The following is a 26604-nucleotide window of genomic DNA, read 5'->3' on the forward strand; positions in this document are numbered from 1 at the left end:
AGCCCAATGAGAGACTTTGTGTTGCCAAAGTTCCTTCCCCTGGTGAACAATACATACCCAACCTCCACGGTTCCAACACCATAGCTCACGGGGAGAGGGAAACCAGTTTATTAGGCTTACTTACAGGGCAATGGGTGAGGGGTTTCCAGGCAGGAGGATGGGTGACTTTGGTCACCCTAGAAGGTCTGTAGCCAGCAGAGAAGGTGGCTTCCTCATGGCTGCGCGGACGGGAGCCCTCCTACATCTCTATCGTCTGTCCCCTCCCAGAGGCCCTGAGGCTACCTACAATTACGGAAGACTTGCATCCAACACGTTGGATGGAGTGGTTAGCTACTCCGGGTCCCATGATCTCCCCACAAGGACGAAAGGTCAAAGGTCAGCAAGCCCAGCTGAGGTGATGGTTGGTGAGCAGGCTCAGCTGGACTTCTGAAGATGGCTGCAGTTGGCCTCGGAGGACAGTTCTGTACAACACCTTGTCTCCAAGGTTTACCGAGGACAACACTTCAGACTTCGGTCTCCACCTACACACCCAAGCACATATGTGCACCTGCACATATATGAACATGCACTCTCCCTCCCACACAAAAGTAGGAAGAATGTGTCAGCAAATGAATGAATAAAACTGTGCTCTCCAAACAAAGGGATGCAGACCGCTAAGCTTGGAATAGCGAGTATGAATCTCGCGTACTACTCTGAGGGAAAGAAGTAGGCAGGAAAAGAGGATGTCTTGACAAGCAGCAGATCTACAGGGAGGCAGGCCAGTTCTGACACGGGACTGCTGGCAAAAGGGCGGGAGAGCCTTCTGAGGTGCACTGTGCTCTCTTGTGTGCCGTGTTCACACAGGTCTATCCAGGTGTCAGAAGCACAGAGCCCACTGGACTGCATTTCACTGCACGTGGATTCAATGTTGCAACAACAGCAACACAAAAGAGAAGCCACGCCGTGCCCCGGCTGCAGTGTTTAGAGGTACAGCAGAATGTTCTTGGTTTGGCAATGAAGCTGACAATCTCCAGACCAGGGCTGTATATTTCTGTTCTCTTACGGTGAACATTTGGGCTATTTCTTCGAATAAAGATGTTTCTTTCCCTCTCTTTTAGATGCAGTCATATTTGTCTAGGATTGATTGGTTTTAAGTCTGGATCCCACAAAATCTACATTTATTCCCTAAGAAGAATGAGGGAAAGCCACTTTCAGTGGGAACTCTCCTTTCAACCAACAAACTACTAATTGTCCTCTCTGGGCCAGGCTTTATGCCAGGTTGCGGTCAGATGTAATGGGAATGCCTGGGAGGCTGACCACTGACTGGGAGCTGAGGGGAAGAGATAGGTCAGACATTATATAAATGCTCAAACATATGAACATCATGAGTGTAAAAGGCACACATTTGTAGGGAAACTTGAACTGCCTCTCTTGCTCCCCCACTCCCCAAAGGATGCTCTGTGGTCACTTAACGCTGGCCTCTGGACCAGGTTGAGTTCTGAAGCAACTCCTAGCCACAGCCACAGGCAAATCCTGGGCCGAGCACCATCTTAGCAAATGTTTCAGCGGCATTTTCCAAAGTCACATCCTGTAAAGCTTCAAGAAAACTGGTCCCCAGCTCCAGCACTGAGGTTCATGTCTATGTGGGGGGCAGCCAGAGGGGGTGATAGTAAGGACAAAAGGGGAGAGGAACCAGTTGGGGCACTGGAGGGGCTGGGGAGGACACAGGAGCTACTGTAAAGAGGGGGTTTCGCTCTCACTTTGTGAATCTGTGAGTCAGTGAGCGACCACACCGACGTCCACACCCATGTCTGCATCTGTTTATTAGAATATGCTGAAACCCGGGGCTGGGGAGATGGCTTAGAGGCCGGCAGAACTGTTTCCCATCGCAGAGGACGGGTTCCCAGCACTCACACGGTGGCTCACAAGCATCCACAGCTCTGGCACCAAGGGATCTGATGCCCTCTTCTGACTTCTGAGGCCATGAGGCATGCACAAGTGCACATCCATGCATGCAGAAAGAACACTCAAACACATAAGATTAAAAAAAAAAAGCCTAAACTTGGAAACAATTCATTGTCTATCTAAAAACGAGTAGCTAAACAAAACTGTAGTCAACCCATAAAATGTGACTGCCAATGTAAAAAAAGAGCAAGCCACCGAGAGAGGAACACAGGTGACATTCAAAACAGCTACTCCAGGGGCTGGAGCTATGGCTCAGCAATTAAGAGCACCGACTGCTCTTCCTGAGGACCCATGTCCAATCCCCTACAGTCTATGGCAGCTTATAACCATCTGCAATAAAGTCCCAGTGGATCCGATGCCTTCTGGTCTCCTAGGGCACTGCATACACACAGCGCATAGCCTTATATGCAGGCAAAACACCTGTACATACAAAATAATAAAAAAATTAACAAATGGAGTTTGAGTGAAGGGTCAGCAGTCAGAACACTTGTTCTTGCAGAGGGCCTAGGACCGATTCCCAGTACTCACATGGCAGCTCACAGCCACCTCTAGCTCCGGTTGCTGGGGTGGGGGGGGGCGTGTGATGCCCTCTTCTGACTTCCATGGGCACCAAGCACACATTACACATGCATATGTGGTGAAAAATACATATGGATGTATATATCAGTACACATAAATATAGGCAGGTAAAACACAAAAAGTAAATTTAATAAAAAGTATCAGCGAAACAGACTCCATGAGAAAGTGTGACAACCATGGCTGCTGTTTCCTTATATTGGGGTGCTGGGAAAAGCTGCCTCGTCGCTGGTGTCAGACTAGTCAGCAGCCACCCAGGCTGCAGGGCTCCAGGGGACACACTGGAGATAGAGATATGCTGGCTCTGGTGGGGTTTCACTCGTGACAAGTGTGAGCCTTGACAGAAGCAGAACAAAGGTACGCTCTGGACCACGAGACTGGCACTGGTCTCTTCTGGAAGGAGATCCTGCAGCCTGAGTGGACATTTTGTGGGAGGCTTGGGAAGAGGGACTGCCGCTGACAGGTGTGAGCATGGGTGAGGACCAGCCTGGAGATGGCGGGGCTGGGCAAGCACTGAGACTGGAGCAGGAGGTGGCAAGACCATGGGTGGGGTCTCTACCCAAAGAAATACCTGAGGCCAGGCGGCAGAATCATCCCGGCAGTCTTTCTCCCCTCCTGAGTTTTCCTCCCTGTGACAGTTTATTTCCATCTTAGCTTTGGCTAGTTAGAAGCTCTGTGGCCACTTAGAAAGCTGGAGTTCTAGAGCCAAGGCCGACCGTCTTCCCTATCACCCAGTGGCATAAGGTGGTGCTTCTCCCTGTAAAGTTTCCCTTCCCTGGCCTGTCTTGTGAAATTCATCTCTGGGCTGGTGCTGGGCTTGTAGGTTCAGTAGCATCAAACACCATAAAACTGGCCCGGAGAGCAGAGGCGACTCTGGGCGTTGGCAGTGCTGTCTGGCAGGGTTCCTCTCTAGTTCTGAGGTGCCCAGAGCAGCACCCACGCAGTGCTGGCTACCTCGTGACTGCTTCACAGCTTCCAGTTTTCAGGCCATCCTGGTGGGGAGGGAGTGGCAGGGCAGCTCACACCTTTGACAGCTGGGAGGGAGGGAGGGAGGGAAAGGAGAGAAGGTGGGCAGAGGGAGAGAGACAGAGACATAGAACACAGCACTCTTTCTCCCTTTCCCCTCATACCCTGACCCCCCACCTTAGTTAATTCTCTCTTGAAAACGCCCTTCAGCACACCCAGAAGGACACTTTATTAATTTAGGTGTCTTTCTCTTTGGTTCTTTTTTTTTCTTTTTTTCTTTTCTCTTCTCTTCTTCTCTTTTCTTTTCTGTAGTAGGAGCTGCGGGTTGCATTCCGCCACCCAGCTCCTGCCACCGGCTAGCTTTACACCTGAAATAACAACACACAAACTGTATTCATTTAAACACTGCTTGACCCATTATATCTAGCCTCTTCTCGGCTAACTCTCGCACCTGGATTAGCCCATTTCTAATAATGTGTATAGCACCCCAAGGTGCGCTTACCAGGAAGATTCTAGCCTATGTCCATCCTGGGTCGGAGCTTCGTCGCGTGTGCCTCTGAGAGGAGCTGCATGATTTCTGAGCTCACTTCTCTTCCTCCCAGCATTCTGTTCTGTTTATTCTACCTATCTAAATTTTAACCTATCAGGGCCAAGGCAGTTTCTTTATTTAACCAATGACCTTCCTCCATCACTTTTCTTTTTTCTTTTCTTTTCTTATCTTTTCTTTTCTTTTCTTTCCCTTTCCTTTCTCTTTTGGAGACAGGGTTTCTCTAACTGTCCTGGAACTCACTCTGTAGACCAGGCTGGCCTCAAAGTCACAGAGATCTGGCTGCCTCTGCCTCCCGCAAGCTGGGATTAAAGGCGTGCGCCACCACCGCCAGGCTTCTAGAAGTTTTCAGTAACATTAACCATCACACTGGTTCTGGGGGCTCCTTGAGTCTTAAAAGAAACATGGCGGCAGGTATGTGGCACACTCTTTAAATCCACTACTCTTGGGAGGCAGAGGCAAACACAACTGTGAGTTTGAGGCCAGCCTCTACATAGTTGAGTTCCAGGGCAGCCAAAAGCTACACAGCGACATTTTGTGTCAAAACAAATAATTAACAAAAATAAACATGGCGGATCAAACCCTATACTTAAGAAGAAACATGGTGAATCATGCCCTAGACTAGCTGCTTCCACCATAGCTGACTGAATACGAGAGAAACAACTTAAGGAGGCTGTTTTGGCTCCTGGTTTCAGCTCCTGGCAGGAAGGGCCCAGAACAGCCATTCACACGGTGGCAGTCAATAAGCACAGGCCCGCCCCCACTACTGGCTTCCTCCAGATAGACCCTGCTGCCTCAAGTTTCCACAACCTCCCACAACAGCACCACCAGCTGGAACTAGACTTCCCAGACAGGAGCCTGGAGGGCACGTTTATGCAGAACCCCGGACAACCCTGCCTGAATACATTAGCTACAGCAAAGCCATTGGTCTTGCTCTTCTCTTGATTTCCTCAGTATCGTGAGGAAGCAGGGTGCTCACGGCTTCCTACTCAGCACTTTCAGTTATGCTTGCTATGTCCTAGAATCTGCCTCGCGAGTATTGTCAGCCTATAACTGGGGGTACGGTTGCATCAGTTAGCAATGGGCAACAGCCATATAAATCTGTATGTTACTAATGTAGAAAGTTCAAGTTGTTTTGTAAATAATAATATACAAAATAGTATGATACCATTGCTCATTATTATAGGTAATAGGCTATATATAAAGAAGTAGCATTGGAGTGATGGATATATGGTGGTTTGAAGAATGCCCCTCACAGGCTCAGAATGTTTGAATGCGTGGTCCCCAGTTCGTGGAACTGTTTGAGGATTAGAAGGATTGAGGTGTGGCCTTGCTGGAGGAAGTATGTCACTGTAGGTGAACTTTGAGGTTTCAAAGCCCAGGCCATGCTCAGTCTCTCTCCTCTCTCTCTCTCTCTCTCTTTCCCTCTCTCCCTCCCTCCCTCCCTCCCTCCCTCCCTCCCTTCCTCCCTCCCTCTCTGCCTATGGGTCAAGATGTATGTAGTTCTCAGCTACTTCTCTAGCAACAACGCTGCCTGTCGCCAGATTCCCTGCCATGCTCATAATGCACCAATCCTCTGAAACTGTAAGCCACGCCCAGTTAAGTGCTTTTTTTTTAATATTTATTTATTTATTATGTATACAATATTCTGTCTGTGTATATGTCTGCAGGCCAGAAGAGGACACTAGACCTCATTACAGATGGTTGTGAGCCACCATGTGGTTGCCGGGAATTGAACTCAGGACCTTTGGAAGAGCAGGCATCGCTCTTAACCACTGAGCCATCTCTCTAGCCCAGTTAAGTGCTTTTTTATTGAGTTGCCCTGGTCATGGTGTCTCTTCACAGCAACAGAACCGTAACTAAGACAGTGTTATCAGACCATGTTGGCTGGGCATTGTGGCAATGCTTGAGCCTCAATACTTGGGAGGTAGAGATGTGAGGATTGCAGGTTCAAAGGTCAGCATGAGACACAGAGATTCTACCTCAAAACAAAATGAAACACTGAAGACAATGTCAGCCAGGAGGGTAGGGGATGTCACTTCCCTGTGAGTTCCTGCCTGTCAGTTTCTCTGTAAGGACTGTGTTATTTTCCTCAATAATGGAATTTGGAGCGTAATTTTTTTGTCAGTATAAAAAGTTCCTTTATTTATATACATTTAAGTTTTTAACTGCAAATCCATCTTGCTCATCTCATGTAAGGTCCATTAAGTGATGGAGCATAAATTTTTATGCTGGACCCTTGTATTGTTTCAAATTTAACTTTCTGATGAATCACAGACATGGATGCTGTTGACTCTGGATAAGATGTAGAAATGAGGTCCTGCCCAGATCACCAAAGAAGCAGGATGTGACCTGCCCCACTGAAAAAGGTACTGAGCCATGTGGCTAACATAGATAAGAATAATGGGTTAATATAAGCTACAAGAGCTAATACGAAGCCTGAGCCAATGGGCCAGTTTATAATCTTATGGAGACCTCTGTGTGATTTTCTTTGGGACTTGGCGGCTGTGGGATACTGGGCAGGACAGAAACCCTAACAAGCAGGCCCCTCATGTTACAGAATGGCGCCCAACATGGATAACTGCATCCACAGAAAGCCTGAGAAAGCTTGGAAAGGAATAGAGTAAAGCATGTTTCCTTGGTAGCAGCAATTTCTCGGGTCTGCTCTGCTTGCTAGAGGCAAGCAAACCTCTCATCTAAGAGAGGCTTCCTGACTCAGCTTTAGCTGTAAAACTTTGCAGCTCTTTTAAGAGGTCCTGCCATGAACACTTAAATAGTATTAATGAAAAGCTGACTGCATGCTTTTCAGTTTTCAGCCATAGCAGGAAAAAAAAGCTGCACTGTTTTAAAATGTCGGCTTTCTGGGCTGTACGGCCAGGAAAAACTCTCTTTCAGGCAGGCGGTGCGATTATGGAGCACTTGAGTGTGGTTTGTGAGCACACTGTTGCAGCTTGCTTGCTGGCAAGGACCTTGAAATGCCATAGAGTTGTGACAATAAACATGGCTCCAACTGGTATCTCCGCCATGAGGCTGGAATCACAGAAAGCTAAGGAATGGGCTGGATCCAGCTGTCAAAGCCATGGCTTTAATCCTACCCATATTGCTTGGTAAATTAAAGACTCATGTGGTCAGAAAAAGAGAGATAGAGTTAAGAGAGATTCAAAGATGAAGAAAACCTCTAAATGATTTATAGTGTGTTAAAAATATATGCAGGCTTGAAAAAAAAAAGGTTAAAGTCCTTAAAATAAAAAGGAGAGTAGTTGGGTGTGGTGCTACACACCTTTAATCCCAATGCCTGGGAGGCAGAGGTAGATTGATCTCTGTGAGTTCAAGGTGTGATAGCACACACCTTTAATCCCAATGCCTGGGAGGCAGAGGCAGACAGATCTCTGTGAGTTCAAGGTGTGATAACACACACCTTTAATCCCAGCACTGGGGAGGCAGAGGCAGGTGGATCTCTGTGAGTTCAAAGACAGCCTGGTCTACAGAGGGAGTTCCAGGACAGCCAAACATATACAGAGGACCTATCGAAAAAAGTAAAAGTAAAAATAAAAGAAATAGAGGTTAAAGTAAAGCCACATAAAGATGGAAAATACACAGAAAATCTGGATACTGTATATAATTATGCTCTCTTTGAATTGTTTGAATGCTGAGGAAGGAACAACAGCTGCCAAAAGATACTTGCTTATAAATGCTGCTGAATTAATCCCAGATAGGTATTTTGAAAATACCTTGACTTCAGAACTGAAGTCAAAAGGTATGTTACTTTGGAGAAGAGATTTTGCTTTTGTTTCCACAGGAAATGAGAGGCTGTGGATTTATTTTTTTTAACATTTATTTATTTGTTATGTATACAATATTCTGTCTGTGTGTATGCCTGCAGGCCAGAAGAGGGCACCAGACCCCATTACAGATGGCTGTGAGCCACCATGTGGTTGCTGGGAATTGAACTCAGGACCTTTGGAAGAGCAGGCAATGCTCTTAACCTCTGAGCCATTTCTCCAGCCCCATGTGGATTTATTCTGAATTAAGAAAAATTAAGTTTGATCAAGGAAGACCACTTGAGAAATCTCCGGTAGAAACAGATGGCCCAGATGTCAGAGTTCTACACCCAGAACAGGTTCAAGACTGCCTGAGATGATCAAGCCTCACAGGATACTCCAGTCAGGACTTGATCATAATTCTAAATTTTCTTTAGGTCCCCGTAAGATTATCAGCACCCCCAACCAGCAGGAAGTAGCCTGGAATACTGCGCCCACATTCCCAAAAAATGGACTATGGATATTTTCCTTTGTTAAAAAATAAAAGAGGGGAAAGTGGTGTGGGAGAATAAGAATTGTCTATATTCTGTCAATCATGTTTTAAATAAATGCTGATTGGCCAGGCAGGAAGTATAGGTGGGTCAGCCAGACAGGAAGTAGAGGCGGGGCAATAACAGGAGAATTGTAGGAAGGAGGAAGCTCATTTCTCCCAGTCCTGCCCAGACCACTGAAGAAGGTACTGAGCCATGTGGCTAACATAGATAAGAATAATGGGTTAATATAAGCTACAAGAACTAATACAAAGACTGAGCTAATCAGTTTATAATCTTAAGAAAAAAAAAAGATATAGACATGAGCTCGCACCATGTCACCCAGCTGGTCTAAAGACAAAATAAAGATGACTCACCTCAAACCCAGTCTTCACACGTACAAGTGTCCCTTTGTTTAGAAGCTGGCTCTGAGACGTGGAGTAGTTACATGGCCCAGCGCTGGCCTCCAGCCAGCATCACACCAAAGACACACTCACCCTGCTGTGTGAGCTCCCTGCGCCCATGACTCCACTCAATCTTTGGCATTCTCATGTTCTCCTTCCTCTGCATGGACGGGCAGGAGGACTTGGTCCTCATCTGAGAGCAAGTGAAAAGGATGAAGCTTTGGGAGCAGACTGAAGAGTTCCGTATCTCCTGGGAGCACTTCCTTCACCTTGTATCTCAGGACACTGAGCTTCACTAATTACACAGTTCTACTGAAGTGAATGTTCATAAGAGGAAACCCGTAAAACACATCCCTAAGGCAAGGCGTGCAGAAAATACTGACAAAAAAGAGGAAGTCCTCATGACCCAGATGCAACCACCATGGTGGTGACAAGGCAAGGCTTCTAGGCCAGGTGTCAGAATCCAATTCAGCCTCTTATTAGTTGATTGGTCTCAGATGGGCATTTAACATCTCCAGATCTTGGTATTTTCATTTAGAAAATGAAGATCATGGTTCCAGCACCTAGATCATAGGCAAGATGAAATTAGCCCATATATGTAATAGGACACTGCCTGTCACCTAGCTAGAGCACGCTAAAACTTGAGTCAGCACTGACTTTTAGCCCCTCCCTCAGATATACATAGGATCTCCTCTAAATTGGATCACACTATACATGTTAGTTAGTAGAAAACCTTTTTAGGCTGATTAGAATCTTCCCAATTATTTTATTCTACAGGCCACTTGAAAAGGCTGTATTCCAATACACAAACTACCACAGCTAACCACTGATGTTTAAACAGAACCATCACTCTTGGGTGTGGCTAGTAATGTGTCTTTTAAAGCCAGGAGTTTATTCTGAGGCCATGCTGTCCTGGAACTATGATCTCAAACTCAAAACAACCCTTTGCCTCTTGAGCGCTGGAATTGTGGATCACATCTGGTTTATATACCTTTTAAATCTGTGCTTTTTTGGTGGCCAGATGTCTTGTGTGCTAAGAACTACTGAGGTACAGCAGCCCTTACACAGCTCACTGGAGGCCCAGCTCACGCTCTCCTAGCAAGTTCTCAGGGCACACTTCACCTGCAATGATGTGGGAGTGTCATATATCAATCTGTTGATTTCATTGGTTAAGTAATAAACCAACTGCTTGGCCTCATAGCTTAGAACATAGGTGGGTGGAATAAACAGAATAGGATGCTGGGCGGAAGAGGAAGTGAGGTCAGACTCTGCTCTGCTTCCAGAGAGACCCGACAGCTCTGCTGGAGCGGAGACACCATACTCCGCTCTCCCGGGCAGATGCACGCAATGAAGCTCCTCCAACCCACGATGGACTTAGGCTAGAATCTTCCCGGTAAGCGCACCTTGGGGTGCTTACACGCATGATTAGAAATGGGCTAAATTAATATGTGAGAATTAGCCTAGAAGAGGCTAGATAGAAATGGGTCAAGCAGTTAAATGAATACAGTTGTTTGTGTGTTGTTATTTCGGGCATGAGCTAGCCAAGTGGCCGGGGTGTTGGGGACGCAGCCCCGCCGCTCATATTGCAACACTGCAATTCTACACTTGCTCTGGCCTGGCTGAGTAAGTTTGAAGAAGCTGTGAAGAGAGCAGGTTGTTGGGGGGGACTTTTCAGTTGCTCAGCTCCCCTAGAATTAATTGCTTCTTGATGGCAGATAACCACAGAGTGACACAAGCAAGCCCTTGCTGCATCTCTTTAGGGGTCATCAGGTCAGCTGCCTCTAGTCTTCTCATTCCTCACCAATGCCAGCGCACACGTATACAATTTGGTTCTACACTGTGGGCTTTGCTGCTTTTAATTTTAGTTTTTTAAAATAACTCATAGCATTTCTTGAGAACTCTGTACTATTTCATTATTTGGAGTCCCATTAAATGTACTTTTTTTGGGGGGGGGGTATGTGCAGGAGCACAGAAACAGACCAGCAATTAAAACAAACTCACAAGTCAAACAAGCCAAAATGCAGTTGGAGAGGCTTGTTTCCCAAACTCACCTAGGGGATTACCTGGAATACTCTATATTCCCAAGCCCAGGCCAATGGAAAGGCCCCATAGTCTGGATATATTATCTTGGTATAACAGATCTAAAGAAACCCAGTGTTTTGCATGTTTATGTACGTACATGTTTTCATGTGCAGGTGTCTATGCAAGGGTATACACATGCGTGTGGAGGCTAGAGGACCATCTCTGGCTTTGGTCCTCAGGTATCATTTACCTTGTTTCCTAAATGGGTAGCTTATTGGCCTGGAGCTCACTAAGTAGGTGAGTGCCTCCCTAGCCCCAGGATTACAAGTGAATACTGCTATGCCCAGCAGGTATATGGTTATCACGATCTGACGTACTTGAGACTAATGGGTCCTCCGTGTGTATCCTCAGAGCGTTAAAGAATACTGAGTTAACTGGAACCTAAGGGAGTCATTAACCCACTGTTAGGCTTAGAATGCACCCTCCCATCCCTATGCTGAAGCTTACGTCGCGGATGTGACTGTAATAAGGTGGGCCCTTAAGTGACTAAGTCATTAAGGCAGACCATTATGGATGGGTAGGGAACTCTTACAGAAGGCCTTAAGAGAACAGGCTCACTCTGCCACATTGAGGATGCAGCAAGCCACCTCTGAAGAACACACCAGGTATTCAGCAGACACTGAAATTATACTTTGGATTTCCAGTATATAGAACTCATGAGAAATAAATTTGTATTTGTAAATATCCCAAGCAACAGGAATGACTAAGCATTCATCTACAGGTAGGTCTCATGACTCTAAGGTTCATGGGGCAGAATTCTTAGAGTCTATTTTCTAGGAACACACAGACCAAAGGAGAAACAACTTATATTCTACTTACCAATTACCAAGGATAGTTCTAAACATCAAACATAAAAACAAATCCTGAGTATGGATTTGGTTTCACATGCTGAGGCCCTGAACGGGTTAGATGGGGGTCACACTGTTTAAAGTGGATCAGAATTTGGATCCTCTGGGAACTGAATTCTTTGAAAGCATGAATGAATACTTGGAGTGCTCATCTTTCACTAGGTAAGGCATTCACTTTTCTTGGTCTGATATATGTGTGTAAACGTGTGTGCACAGGTATGTGTGGTGTCAAAGGTTGGGGTTGGGTGTCTTCCTGTCATTCTCCACCCTTAGTTTCTTACAGAGTTTCTAGAAATCATTGATCCAGCTAGAATGGTTGGTCAGCAAGTTCTGGGCATCCACCTGTCTCTGCTCTTCCAGTGTTGGGGTGACAGATTTATGCACTGCCATACCTAATTGCTGGGTATCCAAACTCAGATTCTCACACGCATGCAGCAATTCCTTTACCCATTCAGCAATCTCGTCAGTACCTTCCACATATCCCCCTCCCATATTAAAAAATCAGGAGTTGAGACCAGAGATGGCTCAGAGGTTAAGAGCACTGAGTGCTATTCTAGAGGACCAGGGTCCTAGAACCTCCATGGTGGCTCACAATCTATAACTCCAGTTCCAGAAAATCTGACACCCTTTTCTGACCTTCATGGGCATCAGGTATGAAAGTAGTACACAGACACACATGCAGGCAAAAGACCCATACCATACACGCCATTAAAAAGAAAGTCAGGCCTGGGGATAGCTCAGTGACATGCACAAGACACTGTACCTGGGTCTCAGCTCCACTCTCCACATCCCTGCTAAAGGGATGGATCATAAATTGGAATAGAATGAGAAAATTACTTTATTCAGTACACTGTATTTTTTAGTTCCACTCATAATTACAGTACAAAAGATTTCCCTTGCTTATTGAGTTTTGGGCTGTGCTTTATTTAGCTAGGTTTATAAAAAATGTTAAACTTTAAAGTCCCTCAAATTACTAAAAGCTTACATTCCTCATAATTCAAGACAATCTTAAAAAGCATATTTAGGGATGGAGTGTGGCTCAGGTAGAACTTGCCTTGCATGTGTGAGGGCCCAGTGATCCCAAGCACTAAAAAAAAAAAAAAAAAAAAAAAACACACAAAACAACAACAAAAAAAACCATTTCTTTAAACACCATTCAGATCTTTTTCTTGGAGGGTTTCACACAGACCTGGCTGGTCACTTACTTACTCTGTGCAGTTCAGGCTGGCCCTGAGTTTGTGGCATCCCTTCTCTCAGTCTCCCAGACTATAGGCAAGCACCATATGCCTGGCTAAAGCCGTCTGTAGTTGAAAGTGCCCTTTATACAGTCAGAAGTTCCACAGGTGGTGGCTTCAGTGGGATTTTCCCCAGAGTAAATTTCTGGGACTGGAACTGGTCCAGCTCCTCTTTAGTCAGCTGATCCCTGGGTGTGAACAGTGCATTATTTGTGGCCGAGACGGGGAAGGAGGCTGATATGCTGCTACCTCCAAACAAGTCATTAGAAGGTTTGCCAAATACAGATTGAGACTGTGGGCCAGGACTACCAAAACCAGCCACAGAACTGCCACTTCCGAAGGCAGGGGCCACTGCAGGGCTGAAAGGACTCCCTGCCAAGGAAGCTGGAAACCCTGAAAATCCAGGTGATCCAAAACCGGAAGCATCAGGGCTCTTGAAGGAAAATGGAACAGCAGATGTGGCTTCAGGCTTCCCAAACCCAAAGGCTGGAGTGGAGGAAGCGATGGTAGAACCAGCAGAGGGCCCGGCCCCAAAGGCCGAGGGACTCCCAAACACAGGTGTGCTTCCAGAAGGGGCAGTGGCAAATCCAGAGTTCGTTTTAAAACTAAAGTTCTGAACATTACTGCTGCTGCTATTCACTGGAAAACCTACAAAAACAGATTACAGTCAGAAAATGTAGCATGTCACTCCTTTCTCTTATTCCAGGCACGTTTAACTACTAAAGAGTTTAGGGGACATGTAAAAACAAGGTTAGAGCAAATCGTCTGAACCCCACTGCCCCCGGCACTCAGCATCCATGAGCAGTGTGAGAGCAGGGTGGGAACTTTTGGCTTTATATACTTTCCACCAGAGTTGCGACTCACAGCCCTGCAATGACAAGGTTCTCAACGGCACGGCTGCCACAGCGGTCTAGTCCTGTCAGATCCCTGAGGCAGACTGGTCTTGTAATGAAGGTCAGGCTGGCCCTGAACTTTGGGGTTTTTGTTCTTCTTTGTTGTTATTATTGCCGTTTTTGATTTTTCGAGACAGGATTTCTCCGCATAACCCTAACTGTCCTGGAGTTAGCTCTGTAGACCAGGCTGTCCTCAAACTCAGACATCCGTCTGCCTCTGCCTCCTGAGTGCTGGGATAAAAGGTATTGCCCCCACCACCAGCATCCACAGCCTTGAACTTTTGATTCCTCACTTCAGCCTCTGAATGCCAGAATTACATGTATATCATCAGGTTCAGTTTCCTATGAAGCTGAAAAAATATTCCTAAAAAGGTTCTTCTAGAGCTGGGCATGGTGGCTTACATCGGTAATTCCAGTTCTCAGGGGGCAGAGGCAGGAGGATCACAAAGCCAATCTGGTTTACATAGTGAGTTCCAGGCCAGGGTGACACGGTGAGACCTTGTTTCAAAAACAGAAGCACTTCTACATGCTGAGCCACAGCGTCTTTCACAGTACACCTCCCTCTGACCGGCCTTTCCCAAGCATTTGTAAGTTCTTCAAGGCTCCATAATGGAGAAATGTGTGAGAATTATTTAAATTGGTGACTCAGGCTTTGTAAAGTTGAAATCTATTACCTGAGTGTTGGTGGCGCATGCCTTTAATTCCAGCACTTGGGAGGCAAAGGCAGGCGATCTCTGTGAGTTCGAGGTCAGCCTGGTCCACACAACGAATTCCAGGTCAGGCTCCAAAGCTACAGAGAAACTCTGTCTCGAAAAACAAAAACAAACAAAAAAAGTTGAGGCCTACAGTATCCCACTTTTCTGAGTCAGCAAAACATGTCTCATTCTGTCTCTTACCTGATGACCCAAACGTCCCTGCTTGCTTACTTCCAAACCCAAATGCAGGCGCTGCTTGACTGGCTCCACCCTTTACATCAGAGAGCTTAAAAAACAAACAAACAAACGAACAATACATTTCTTGATGAATAATTTCTAGGTATCATTGACATACATTACATTTAAAAATTTATAACTTAAATATGCATCTAAATAAAGGAAATAAAGGAAAGGGTGTAATACTCTATAAAATGTATAACCAACCAAAATGAATGTCTATAGAAAAACAGATAGAAGTGAGCAATGATTATCTCTGGCTGATGAATGATTTTCATTTTGTACTTGTTAAATTTCTAAAAGCAACATATATTACAATCAGAAAAGCATTTTTTTAAAAAATCAAGATACATCGTATCCATATGTAAAAATTTCAAGAATAAAATTACATTTTTAAAAAAGTACACTTCCAGTGTTTATAAGGTCAAACCTACATCTGTGAAGCACTCTAGATGCAGGTGAAAAGGCTGTCAGAGCATGTCCAGTCTACTCAAACGCTTCAACTCAAGTGAGGTCACATGTTATCAAAAGCTTACTACGAAACCCCAGCAGACTGTCCTACTCTGCAGACAGATGCCCCTTCAAGAAACCTTTCACTGACTCCTTTCCTCCAAATTGTTTTGAGACAGGGTCTCACTGTGTAGCTGACCTGGAACTCACTGTGTAGACTAGGCCTTGAGGTCACTGATATCCACCTGCCTCTAAGTGCTAGGATGAAAGCTGTGTACCACCATGCCTGGCTCCAAGACCTTCTTAAGCAGACCAAGCTGGCTGAGCTGCATTTCCTTGGAAGCAACTTAGACTCCTTTATCACATTAACCCGGAGCAGTGACTCTCAACCTTCCTAAAGCTGCCACCCTTTAATATATACAGTTCCTCATGTTGAAGGGACCCCGATCCTACAACTATTTCCGTTGTTATTTCAGAACTCTACTTTTACTACTGCTATGAATCATAATGTAAATATCTGATTTGCAGGATCTCTGATACACAGCATCTGTGAAAGGGTTATTTGACTCCAAGGGGGTCAAGACCAACAAGTTGAGAACCAATGCCAGATGCTTTGTTCTCACATATTTCAATGAATCCTGACACACTTATAATCAGTTACTATGACCCGTAGGAGCTAACTCCCTACACTCTTCCTGGGTAGATAACAACCCTTTCTTCACCTCTGGCCCCACACAATTGCTCATCTGCTCATCACTACATATGCCCCTTCCATAGTTTCATAAGATAGATTCTTACAGGTTTTTGTTGTTGTTCTTTCCTTGCTTCTCTTTCTTAGAGTAATAGTCACCAACAGGTAAATAGGTAAATGGCTAAACAAATTTGAGTATATCCATACTCATGATAAAAGAATGAACAATGATGAATATACTAAGTCAGCCCAGGATGGGTTCTCTCAGAGCAGCAGCAGAGTGACCCTTTCAATGTTAACAAAGAGCTGGAAACATTCATCTCAGGGATGAAACAGTTCCTTACACTCAGTTAGTATTGTGCTATGAGCTCTCATCAATGGCAATAGGGTCACGTCTCAGCTGGGGTCAGAACATGCCTAAATAACCCCATGAAGTTCAAATGGCATCATACAACTGCAAGGCAGCATAAACACATCTTTAAGTACTGGAATTTGTAATATTTCTCAGTTTTTTTTTTTTTTAAAGGAGCTCTGGTAAACTTTTATTAAAGGAAAACTTTTTACTTTTCACCAGTCTGTTCTGGCATGCTTCTAATAATGTCAGAATCACCTGGGTCAATGATGGCCAGTGTGCATACTCTGTAGTATTTTCCACACGCTGTGCCCAACTCAATGTTATTGCCACTGTAGTGATGGACACCAGTTTTAGCCAACATGGCATAGTATTCTATTTCAGATTTCCTCAAGGCGGGGCAGTTATTGGCGAGGATCACCAATTTCGCTTTGCCCTGTCTGATCATCTTCAGAGTCTGTTTGTATCCCAGCACGTACTTCCCACTTTTCATAACAAGCTGGAGCTGAGAGTTGATCGACTCCAGAGACTTTTTCGTCTTCTTTGCTGCCACCATCTTCCTGCCTTAGGTGCGGGACGGCCCCCAACCAAGACCAGCCACCAAGATGGCCGGGGAGTGAGAAAGCAATATTTCTCAGTTTTTAAAACTAGTCCTACCCCAGTTAAAAACCTTACACTAAAAATAGGTTTGTTTGTTTGTTTGAGAAAGGGGTTCTCTGTAGCTTTGGAGCCTCTCCTGGAACTAGATCTTGTAGACCAGGTTGGCCTTGAACTCATGAAGATCGCCTGCCTGTCTCCTGAGTGCAGGGATTAAAGCTGTGCGCCACCACTGCCCAGCCTAAAAAATAGTTTTTACTTTTATTTATTTTGAGACAAGGTCTCTCTAAACAGGTCTGGCTGTCTTGGACTTCAGTATATAGATCAGATTGTCATCAAACTCCCAGAGATCTGCCAACTTCTGTCTTTCTAGTGCTGGAATCAAAGGAGTGTGTTACCATGTCTAACTAAGAGTTGTTTTTAGAAAGCATAATTGTCCCTACTTTTCTGAGAATGAAATATGTTTTAGGGCTTCAACTATAAATGACCATGGGTAGAGTTAATTCTCCACAGAGATTTTACCTTTCAAATTGAAGCATTCTCTGCCAAAAATCAGAGGGGACTGGAAAGATGGTTCATAGGTTAGGGACACTGACTGTTCTTCAAGAGGACCTGGGTTTGATTCCCAGAACCTACATGACAGTTCTCAACTGTTTGTAACTCCAATTCCAGGGGATCTGACACCCTCTTCTAACCTCTACTGGACCAGGCACATATGCGGTACACATATATGCAAGCAAAACATTCCTATACATAAATAAAAATTTAAAAAAAAATTAAAAAAGCAATAGAACCAGTGTACACCTTTAATCCCGGCACTCACGGGTAGGGCCGGGGATATCTACGAGTTCGAGGCTAATCTGGTCTACATATTGAGATCCAGGTCAGCCAGATGAGACCCTGTCTCAAGAAAGAAACAAAAAAGCAATAAAAAGTTAGGCATGGTGGAGAATGTCTATAATCCTAGAAAAAAAAAAAAAGCAACACCACAAAATGCAAAGATGAGTCACTTCTTTGAAGAAAATTCTTCAATACTTACCAGAGTTCCTTTGGTTGACATATTTAGATTTTTCAGTTCATTTATCCTATTCTTCCATTGACTTACTAGCTGTTGAACAGAATTTAGCTGAAGAGAGAAGACAAAAGGTAGCTCAATACTGAATACTTAACCCTTGCTCCTGCTTGCCAGAGACACTCCAGCTCTGTTCTCTAGCTCGCTATCTGGATAGGAGGAGATAATGTAAACTAGCATAGTCCTGGCTGTTGACAACAGAAACTACCATTTCCTTCAGGCACCAACTTGCTCTACTGACCACCCACTCAGACTGCTTTCTTCTGAGTGTCTGGTATTCAAAGGTGTTAATCTATTTAGCAGAACTGCCATTCATGTCACTTTGCCCTTCTAGTATTCATCACGGGATCTGCAGCTGACAGAAGCAACAGTATTTTTCTAAAGATAGATGGTTTGAGTTCTAGGACTGATTGGTGGGTAATTTATAATAAAATAATATCTCTAATCACTATAATATATTATTAACAATTTAGACAACTAGACAATTTCAAAGAAAATAGTCTAGAAAAATTAAAAAAGGCAGTGGCCTATAAAGAATTAACAGTTCTCACCAAATGTGCCCAAACACAAGCAAGCCACTACAAACACAGAAAACAGTAATTGACAGCCAAGTGCTACCGAGGTAGAGAAATAGGAAACAAACTTACATAGCTCTGTAAGTTATTGCTGGTTAAGAAGTTATGGTATTCAAGCCTCAACTCTTCTGGTGAAATATCTGTGAAACCTGAAGTGAGGAATCAGGTGGGATTTAAACAGTGAGTATTGCTGATTCTGGTAGTAGGGCTGGTGTGCTAGACAAGAAAATGTGCTAATGCTGGTTATTATAGTCATAGAGAACACTCAAAGTCTATGTACTAATGCGTAAATTATTAAATTAGAATGAAATACAGCTATTTCATCTTCAAATGAAGAAGAATTCTGTAAAGATAAAGGACAAAAGGAAATGAAAGATCTGACTACATACACATTCAAACTCTAGTGTAAAAAATGTTGTTAAGTCTACAATAAACAGATTTAAAAGGAAAATGATAAATCAGGGAAACCATGACTGCATACAAGAGTTAACATCTTTTTAATTTTTTAAATTCACTTATTTATCAAGTATTCAGTGTTCTGTGTGTAAGTATCCCTGCAGGCCAGAAGAGGGCACCAGAACTGATTACAGACGGTTGTGAGTTACCATGTGGTTGCTGGGAATTGAGGTGGACAGTGTTCTTGAAGGAGAGTTATGCATTCTTATAAAACAGTTAGAGCTAAGCCCTGGGTGAAGAGAAGGTACCTGTTAGATGAGACTTGGGAAAATCATTCCTAGCAATTATGATAGCTAGTGCAAAGGCCTTGAGGTGAGAGCCATGAGCCCAAAATACTCAGGAAAGAAAATAACAGAAATAATATAGTATACAGCCAGGGTGGTAGCCAAGGTTCCCATGGTGTGGGCTCTAATTACATCGGGTGTACAGTTATGAAGACCTTAAGCAGAAGGATGTGGCTGATGAGGAAAAGTTTGGTGGTACAGCAGGGAGCAAGTCAAGAGGTAGGAGACAAGTTAGGAAGTAATTGCTGATGATGGGTTAGCGCTGTTGGCAGTGGAGACAGAATTGGTCCAATTTGAATTCTGTTTTGAACCAATTTTGATATTTTAGATAAAGAAAAGCAAATACAGTATGATTCATAAATGCTCTTTGTCCTGGACTGTTGGTGCTACAGGAGTAAACTGAACGGTACCTGGGTACCAAGGAAGTCTGTGGAAAATAGACATTTCCATTCTTAATCTTCTCAGTGCTGGGAATTGAACTCAGGACCTCTGGAAGATTTTCCATCTTTAACACAGTACAGAATACAGCAAAGACAGAAAGTATAAGCAGTTCACTAGAATTTGAAAAGGCTAGTAAATAAAAGAAAAATGCTACTTAGTGCTAAAATGCTCTCCTTACGGACTGGCAGACAGTAGAACAGATGATGGTTATTGTACTCAGTGTGTGGTAGTGGATGCTGTTCTGAACATACTGAGAGATTTTCTGGGGCAAACTGTCCATAAGCAATGTTTACAGACTCTGACCTACATTTCTAGGATTTATCCAGATACCTATAATTACACATGTATACAAACAAAGGGTGCTACACAAAAGGATGCTTACTCTAGTACTTTCATTGACAAATTAAAAGTAAAATACCATTAGGAAAGAAAGCTCAGTGGCAGAATGTTTGCCTGGCATGCCTGAGATCTTGAGGTCATGCTAAAAAAAAAAAAAGCAAGCACAAAGAAAACAAAACTAGCTGAAGATCACTTTATATAGAGAGGTATATAAATACAGAAATGATGTGGAGCATGGATGTTTTGCTTGCATGAATGCATTGCCCCATGTGTGTACCTGGTGTCAGATCCTCTGCAACTGGAGTTACAGACGGCTGTGAGCTGCCATTTGGATATTGGAAATTGATCCCCAGGTCTTCTGGAAGATCAGATGTGCTTTTAATATGCACAAATTTTAAAGGAAATACCAAAAAAATTTCAATCTCTCTATACTACCTAGTGTTTCTGTGACAGAAAGGTTTCTCATGATCCTAACTTTTCCTAGGAAATTCCAGTTTTATCATGAGCGGTAACCCTGTCATCCTCCCACCACCACCCTGCCCCTTGAGGTGACAGATTTATCTCATTCATTCTTGAGAAAATATCTGCCTAAGCCAAGTCTGAATCTGTGTGTGACAAAGTAAATGATAGCCCAGTGTTTCTCCTCACAGTGAACATCATACGTGGATAAAGGGAAAAGCATGGTGTATATGTACCTTCCATTTTTAACACTACAAATTTCAACAATGAAAGTAACCACCAGTGTCTTAGTATTATTATGAAAACTTTTATGAAAATATATAGTTCCTACAGATGTGTCAGGGTTAGGTTGGCAGATTTAAGTAACAGAAATCCAGGATATCTAGGTAAGTTGAAATTTCAGACATAAAACAAATATTAAGTATGTCCCAGATATTACACAGGATACACATATATTAAAAATATTCTTTACTTATCTGAAATTTAAATTTAATGGAATGTCCTATATCTTACATGGTAACCCCACCCTGAGCTCTCTATAGTCACAGTTGCAGGACATTAGGCTTTAAGTCCACCCCTGAACTGACTGAGACTTAATACTTGGCAATACTTAAATACTAAAATTTAAGCCATCCCAGGGCTTCCTAGTTTATTCTTTTATTTACAGAAACTATCACTACATTAAGTGATTTATGTTCACTGTTTCTCATTTTCTTTCCTCCAGAACAGTAGCTTCCCGAGAGGAACCCCGCCTGCTCACCTTACAATGTGCCCCTCACACGCAGATCAGGGAACCCCGTCTGCTCGCCTTATGATGTGCCCTTGCATGCACATCAGGAAGTAGGACAAATGAAACCCAGTAAACAATTTTTAAGTGAATAAGAAAGTAATTAAGGTGAGAATGAGGCGAGGGTGAGGTGCAGTGGCATTCCTAGGATTCTGGGACACTAACTTCAGGGGTTCCTGGCTATGTTATGTCTATTGTTTCCTCAACAGGAGAAAGACCCCGGATTTCCCAGAGCAGGCCTGGAAAAACCTCAGTAGCCCAAGTTTCAGAGAGGCTGTAGGTATCATGGAAAAAAAGAAAATGGAAAGAAAGGAATATTCTAAAGAAATACCACCCATGTAGCTCATCATCTTCAAACTATCCAGGAATGTCTCACAGGCTTTACGAAAAAAAAGAATTCTTGGAAGGGACAAAGAAGAAATGGAACCTGAAGGCTGTGATGGTGGGTAGCTCCTGACACTCCTGGTTGCTGAGGGAGCTAGGAGGTCCGGAGGTTTCACAGAGGGAACCAATACAGTAGAGCTTCTTCCTCGATTGAACTGTAATTGTGGTGGATCCTGATCTTATTCTTTCTTGAGAATAAGAAAACTGAAAAGAACTACATTCTCCCTCTCAGTCTCTCCACTATGAAGCTCAGTTGGAATACTTTAAACAATGACCAAATTCTAGCTTTTCCTAAGTTTGGAGTAAATTTATTTAGCACAGTCTTAGTCTTAGAAAGTAGTTACTCTGGAACCTATTTTAAAAACACATACAAGTCCTATAGTCTAGTGGTAGGACTTTTGCCTAGCTTGAATGAAGGCCAGAGTTCGATCCTCAGCACTCAACAAAAAGCAACCAACTACCGACTTAATCAAGGGTTTTCCAGTTACCTGAAATGTTAGGTTTCTTTTTCACTGGTGAGTAAACAGAGAACATCCACTGCCCCGATGATTCCCAAATCTCTACATCTTTAACAATCCCTTCCCTGAAAAAAGAAAAGAAACAAAAACGGAAGAGTAATGGGTATTCCAATTGCTGTTATTTGTTATTTATGAAGTGGAATGACTGAAAGTTTAAATTCTAGTAAATAAATATACAAACTTACATCTTTTCTATTCCAGAAGTTCACAGAAATACAAATCACAACCTGAGTGTGGTGAGCACAGCTGTAATTCCAGCTCCTGGGTGGCTGAGGATTTTGAGGCCAGTCAGGGGACTCACAGTGAACTTAAGGCTAATCTGGGCTGCACATGGAGAACTTGTTTCCCAAACAACAAACACCTTGTATTTTTAGTTACAAATAATCTAGAATAATTAATAGTGCTGGCTTTCTAATTCACAGAAAGACTAATCAATATTTAAGAATTATGTGAAATAGAATATTTTTTAAAGAACTAAAATACACAATATCAGAAATATTGTATTTTAAAGAATAAACGCAATAACACAATTGTTAACTGGGAACAACAAATAGTATTACTATTAGTTATGGAGAATCATTAAAATTTAAGAGTGGGTTATAGGACTTCAGAGACAGTTTTCTTAATTTTTCTACTTTGTAATACAGGAAACAGGTCCACACACTTTAAAAATATATTTTTAAAATATTTGTTTATTTTTAATTTTATGTGCATTTGTGTTTTGCCTGCCATGCATGTCTGTGTAAGGGTGTTGGATCCCCTGGACAGTTGTGAGCTACCATGTGGGTGCTGGGAATTGAACCCAGGTCCTCTGGAAGAAGAGCCAATAATGTCAACCTGTGAGGCGCTCTCCAGTCTCCAGGTCCATGCACTTAACAGTTAATCTGAAACAAACCTGTGGATACAACTGGCTTTAAATTAAAGTTTCTTTCCATCTAGAATGTGGCCATTAATAAACAGATAGGTATCAAAAAGAATGTTATTACACCTAGAATCACAATAAACAGAATTTTGCCTTCTTTATATATACACACACAAAATTGATGCTTGCCCAATACACCTGAAAACTCATGTTCAGTTTTCAGCACTTCAAAAACAAACAGCTGGGCACACACCTTTAATCCCAGCACTCTAGAGGCAGAGAGCTCCGTGAGTTCCAAGCCAATCAAGACTACACAGGGAGACCCTGTCTTAAAATCTTAAAACAAAACAGCTCCTGCTCCCCACCAAACAAACAAACAAAACTTAAAAATCCACTGTTTATGGAACTAAACTGTTTATGAAACTAGTTATAGGATAACTAAAATAAAAGTTTTACAAAGAAAAAGAAGTGCTATTATCAGTAATATTCAGGATCACAGTTGTTCTGAGTCACCCAGTACTCTAAAGAATGCACAGAACAATGACCTTGTAAGCAGGACTAACCTTTAAAGTGTGATCATATAGTTTTGCTTACTCTAATTTTCAAAATTACTCTTTTTCATAGAAATGACTAAGTGCTTCTGGAAAAAACAAGCAACTGGGCAGTGATTTTCTACAAAACTTTAACTTACAGCAGTTTCTTTTCATCTTTCTGCTCTTCAGAGATAAGTGAAGCAAAAGGATTTTGAGATGATCCAAAGCCTCTGCTGGTGGAAGCCCCAGAATCAAAAGAGCCAAATATTGGTTTGTCTTGATCTCTGCTGCCACCCCATGGTGTAGACTTGGAGAAACTGGATGGCTGGATGACACTGGAGTATCTCTGGCTGCTGGCATTCCACCCACCACGCCTGTTACTCCCTAAAATAATCAGGAAAATTAAAGAATCATAAAATTGGCAACTGTTTCAAATCTTGGAAATCCCCATTACATTTTATCTTATTATGTCTAGAAATCATGTAAAGGCTGCTACAGTGCTATTTTCTACCACTTTAAAATGTTAATCCCTTTATGATTTATAGTTTGTTATATGCTATAACTAATCACATAATGTTCTAATTGCATTTTAAAAATGAGATCAAGGTCAGGTGTGTTGTGTAAGACTTTAATCACAGCACTGTGAAGTCAGAGACAGGCAGACCTCCGTGAGTTCTAGACCAGCCAGAGCTACACAGTGAGACCCCATCTCAAATGAACAAAACAAAAACCCAAACAAACAACAACAAAAAATGAGACCAATGAGCCAGAGAGATGGCTCAGCAGTTAAGAGCACTGGCTGCTCTTCCAGAGGACCTGGGTTCATATCCCAGCACCACATAACAGCTCTCAACTAAAATACAGGTTCCAGGGAATCTGGCATCCACACAGATATATACACGTAGGCAAAACACCAATGCATATAAAAATTTTAAAAAAAGAGATCAAGAGGATTAGAAATAGATAGAAAAACAAAGATACACTGCTGAGTTCAGCTCTGATAAGCCTATTAAACTGCTTGGCCATTGTGGAATGAATGGAAGACACTCTAAAAGTACTGATCTTCAGTGGGCGAGCCTTTGCCCATCATGTTCAAGGCCTGTGCTTTGGCCTAGTGCTGGGTGAATGTGTATGTTCGGGAAAAGTTATGTTTTCATTAATTTGCTTCTTCACTGGGTCATATAGAGAGAATGAATGAAAGAGGACAATGAATAAACTAGACAATAAAAAGGACTGTCTGTCCTTAAATAGATATTTAAAGACCTCAATCTTCCCTCTGTGGACACAATACCTACATACCTACCTTCCATATGGAGACTACAGAGCTCACTAATGGGGGATAAAGTACAGGTAGATTTCTAAACTTCATGAATATAAAAAACAAGTCAAGGGAGCTGGAGAGATGGCTCAGAGGTTAAGAGCAATGACTCTTCTTCCAGAGGTCCTGAGTTCAATTCCCAGCAACCACATGGTGGTTCAAACCATCTCTAATAAGATCTGATGCCCTTTTCTGACCTGTAGGCATACACACAGACAGAACACTGTATACGTAATAAATAAATCTTTAAAAGAAAAAAAGTTACAAAAATGTGTCAATAGAATGTCTTTCCAGTTTTGAGATTGTTTTTAATTTTATCACTTCGTAGTTGAGGCTAGGAAGAAGGTAATTTATCTCATGACTGATTTGGAAAATATGTCGTTTAACATATACTAAAAACGTAACGACAGGTGTAGCCATATTCTAAACTACTCCACAAATCCAAAGAGAAATAGAAAATGGAAAAGACAGCTGAACCACATTTCTGAAGCAGGAATTAAGGGCATTTTGTTTTGAAGTGCCAAATCCTTTGTGTGTGTGTGGGGGGGGGTCACACCGCATAGAAATCAACTACTTTATACTGCACTGGATGGTCCTAATTTTTTTTTTTAACTCCACTGCATTTTTCCTTCTTTTCATCCTAAAGTTTTGTTTTTTGACCCAGTTCTCTATCTACTGAACGTTTACTTTCAAATTACTACATTTAAAGTGGGTTTCCAGAGACATGACAAGCATTACTCCCAGCAGTCCCTGGGAACACAGCAATATTTTATCAGAATTCGAGGCCTAGTTGGAGCGTTTCACTAGATCAATTGTAGATGAACGACACAATCTGTCTCCTCCACCATGTTACACAAAGGACTGGATGAACCTTAAAGACGAAGAAAAAGAAGCAGCGTTATTATTATAACGCTAAAAACTAGGTTCCAAACTAAGAAAATAAATTAATTTGACTTTTAAAACCTTGTGCTGCCCGACTGGTTTAATGCCTGGCCCCTGAATACTCTTTCCTCAAAACCTGTAAGGTTCTTAGCCCAGCGTCCCGCTCTACCAACTAAAGCCCAAACTTTAAATAAAGCGTGAGATCAAGGACAAGGCGGGGCAAAGTAGGGCAAGAGGTTAGGATGGACCCACGCCAATTCTCCCAACCGGTGGCATTCATCAACGAAGTGGCTTTAATAAAGTATACTTTTAGTTTTAAAACGCAGAGTTTGGTACCAGCACCCAGGTCCAAAGCCCAGTCCTAGTCTGATCAGCCAAACCGACAACCCTATAGGCGGGAAGCGTCACCTGAGGGCGGCGGCGGCTGCTGTGGTGGCGGCTGCCGGGCTCCGCCCGCACCCCGGGTGCCGGGATGCTCGTTCCAGCAGCGGTCTCCGAAGCGGCACCGGCCTTGAAGGAAAAACTGGCAAATGGTCATCGTAGCGCCGTCCCAGCCCGAGGTCTTCAGGTCAGCAAAGACGGCCCAGTTTCCAACAACCGAAGTCCCGTCGCTAGTGTGACGTCATCCCCCCGCGTCAAGAGGTTCTGCGTGCCGTCTTCAGGCGGTGGGCTTTAGCCAATGGGATTTGAGAAAAGCAGCCCAGCCCGCGCACGTGGGAAGATGTCCTGAGAAAGCGGGGCGTTGGACCTGGAACCCTCCCTGAATCTAGAGGGTGCTCGCTATAGCAGACAACCACCAAGGTTCTAGTAGGCTGTAGTTTTGCGAGGCTCAGTCGTTCATTACTTTTATTTAGACGAAAAAAATAAAAAGTAAAATCGGGCTCAA

At 43.2% G+C, this 26604-nt stretch overlaps 2 protein-coding genes across 6 annotated transcripts; both read right to left on the reverse strand.

The window, feature by feature from the left end:
- Window positions 1-2246: 2246 nt before the first annotated feature.
- Window positions 2247-26352, reverse strand: Nup42 (nucleoporin 42). Of its 5 annotated transcripts, XR_007589325.1 has the most exons (9): window positions 26127-26352; window positions 23677-23902; window positions 22094-22188; window positions 18528-18604; window positions 17848-17934; window positions 14683-14767; window positions 12868-13541; window positions 8702-8921; window positions 2247-3854 (listed from the first exon to the last, which is right to left on the reverse strand). XR_007589325.1 is itself a non-coding variant. In XM_050126583.1 (7 exons), exons 1-7 carry the CDS (start codon window positions 26254-26256, stop codon window positions 12979-12981), a joined length of 1263 nt encoding a protein of 420 aa, XP_049982540.1. In that variant the 5' UTR covers window positions 26257-26352; the 3' UTR covers window positions 12479-12978. The 5 variants fall into 5 exon arrangements, 2 of the variants coding, with proteins under 2 accessions (XP_049982540.1, XP_049982541.1); XR_007589323.1 differs by lacking the exon at window positions 2247-3854 and having other exon boundaries at window positions 7851-8921; XR_007589324.1 differs by lacking the exons at window positions 2247-3854; window positions 8702-8921 and adding an exon at window positions 8940-9291.
- LOC126491146 (60S ribosomal protein L30-like) lies at window positions 14779-17592 on the reverse strand. The gene has a single exon (XM_050126585.1). The coding sequence runs from the start codon at window positions 16765-16767 to the stop codon at window positions 16420-16422; it is 348 nt and encodes a 115-aa protein (XP_049982542.1). The 5' UTR covers window positions 16768-17592; the 3' UTR covers window positions 14779-16419.
- Window positions 26353-26604: the final 252 nt, after the last annotated feature.

The sequence above is a fragment of the Alexandromys fortis genome, unplaced genomic scaffold (genome assembly GCF_014885135.2).
Source record: "Alexandromys fortis isolate MF-2015 unplaced genomic scaffold, M_Fortis_MF-2015_v1.1 scaffold_245, whole genome shotgun sequence".
NCBI classification, from domain to species: Eukaryota; Metazoa; Chordata; class Mammalia; order Rodentia; family Cricetidae; genus Alexandromys; species Alexandromys fortis.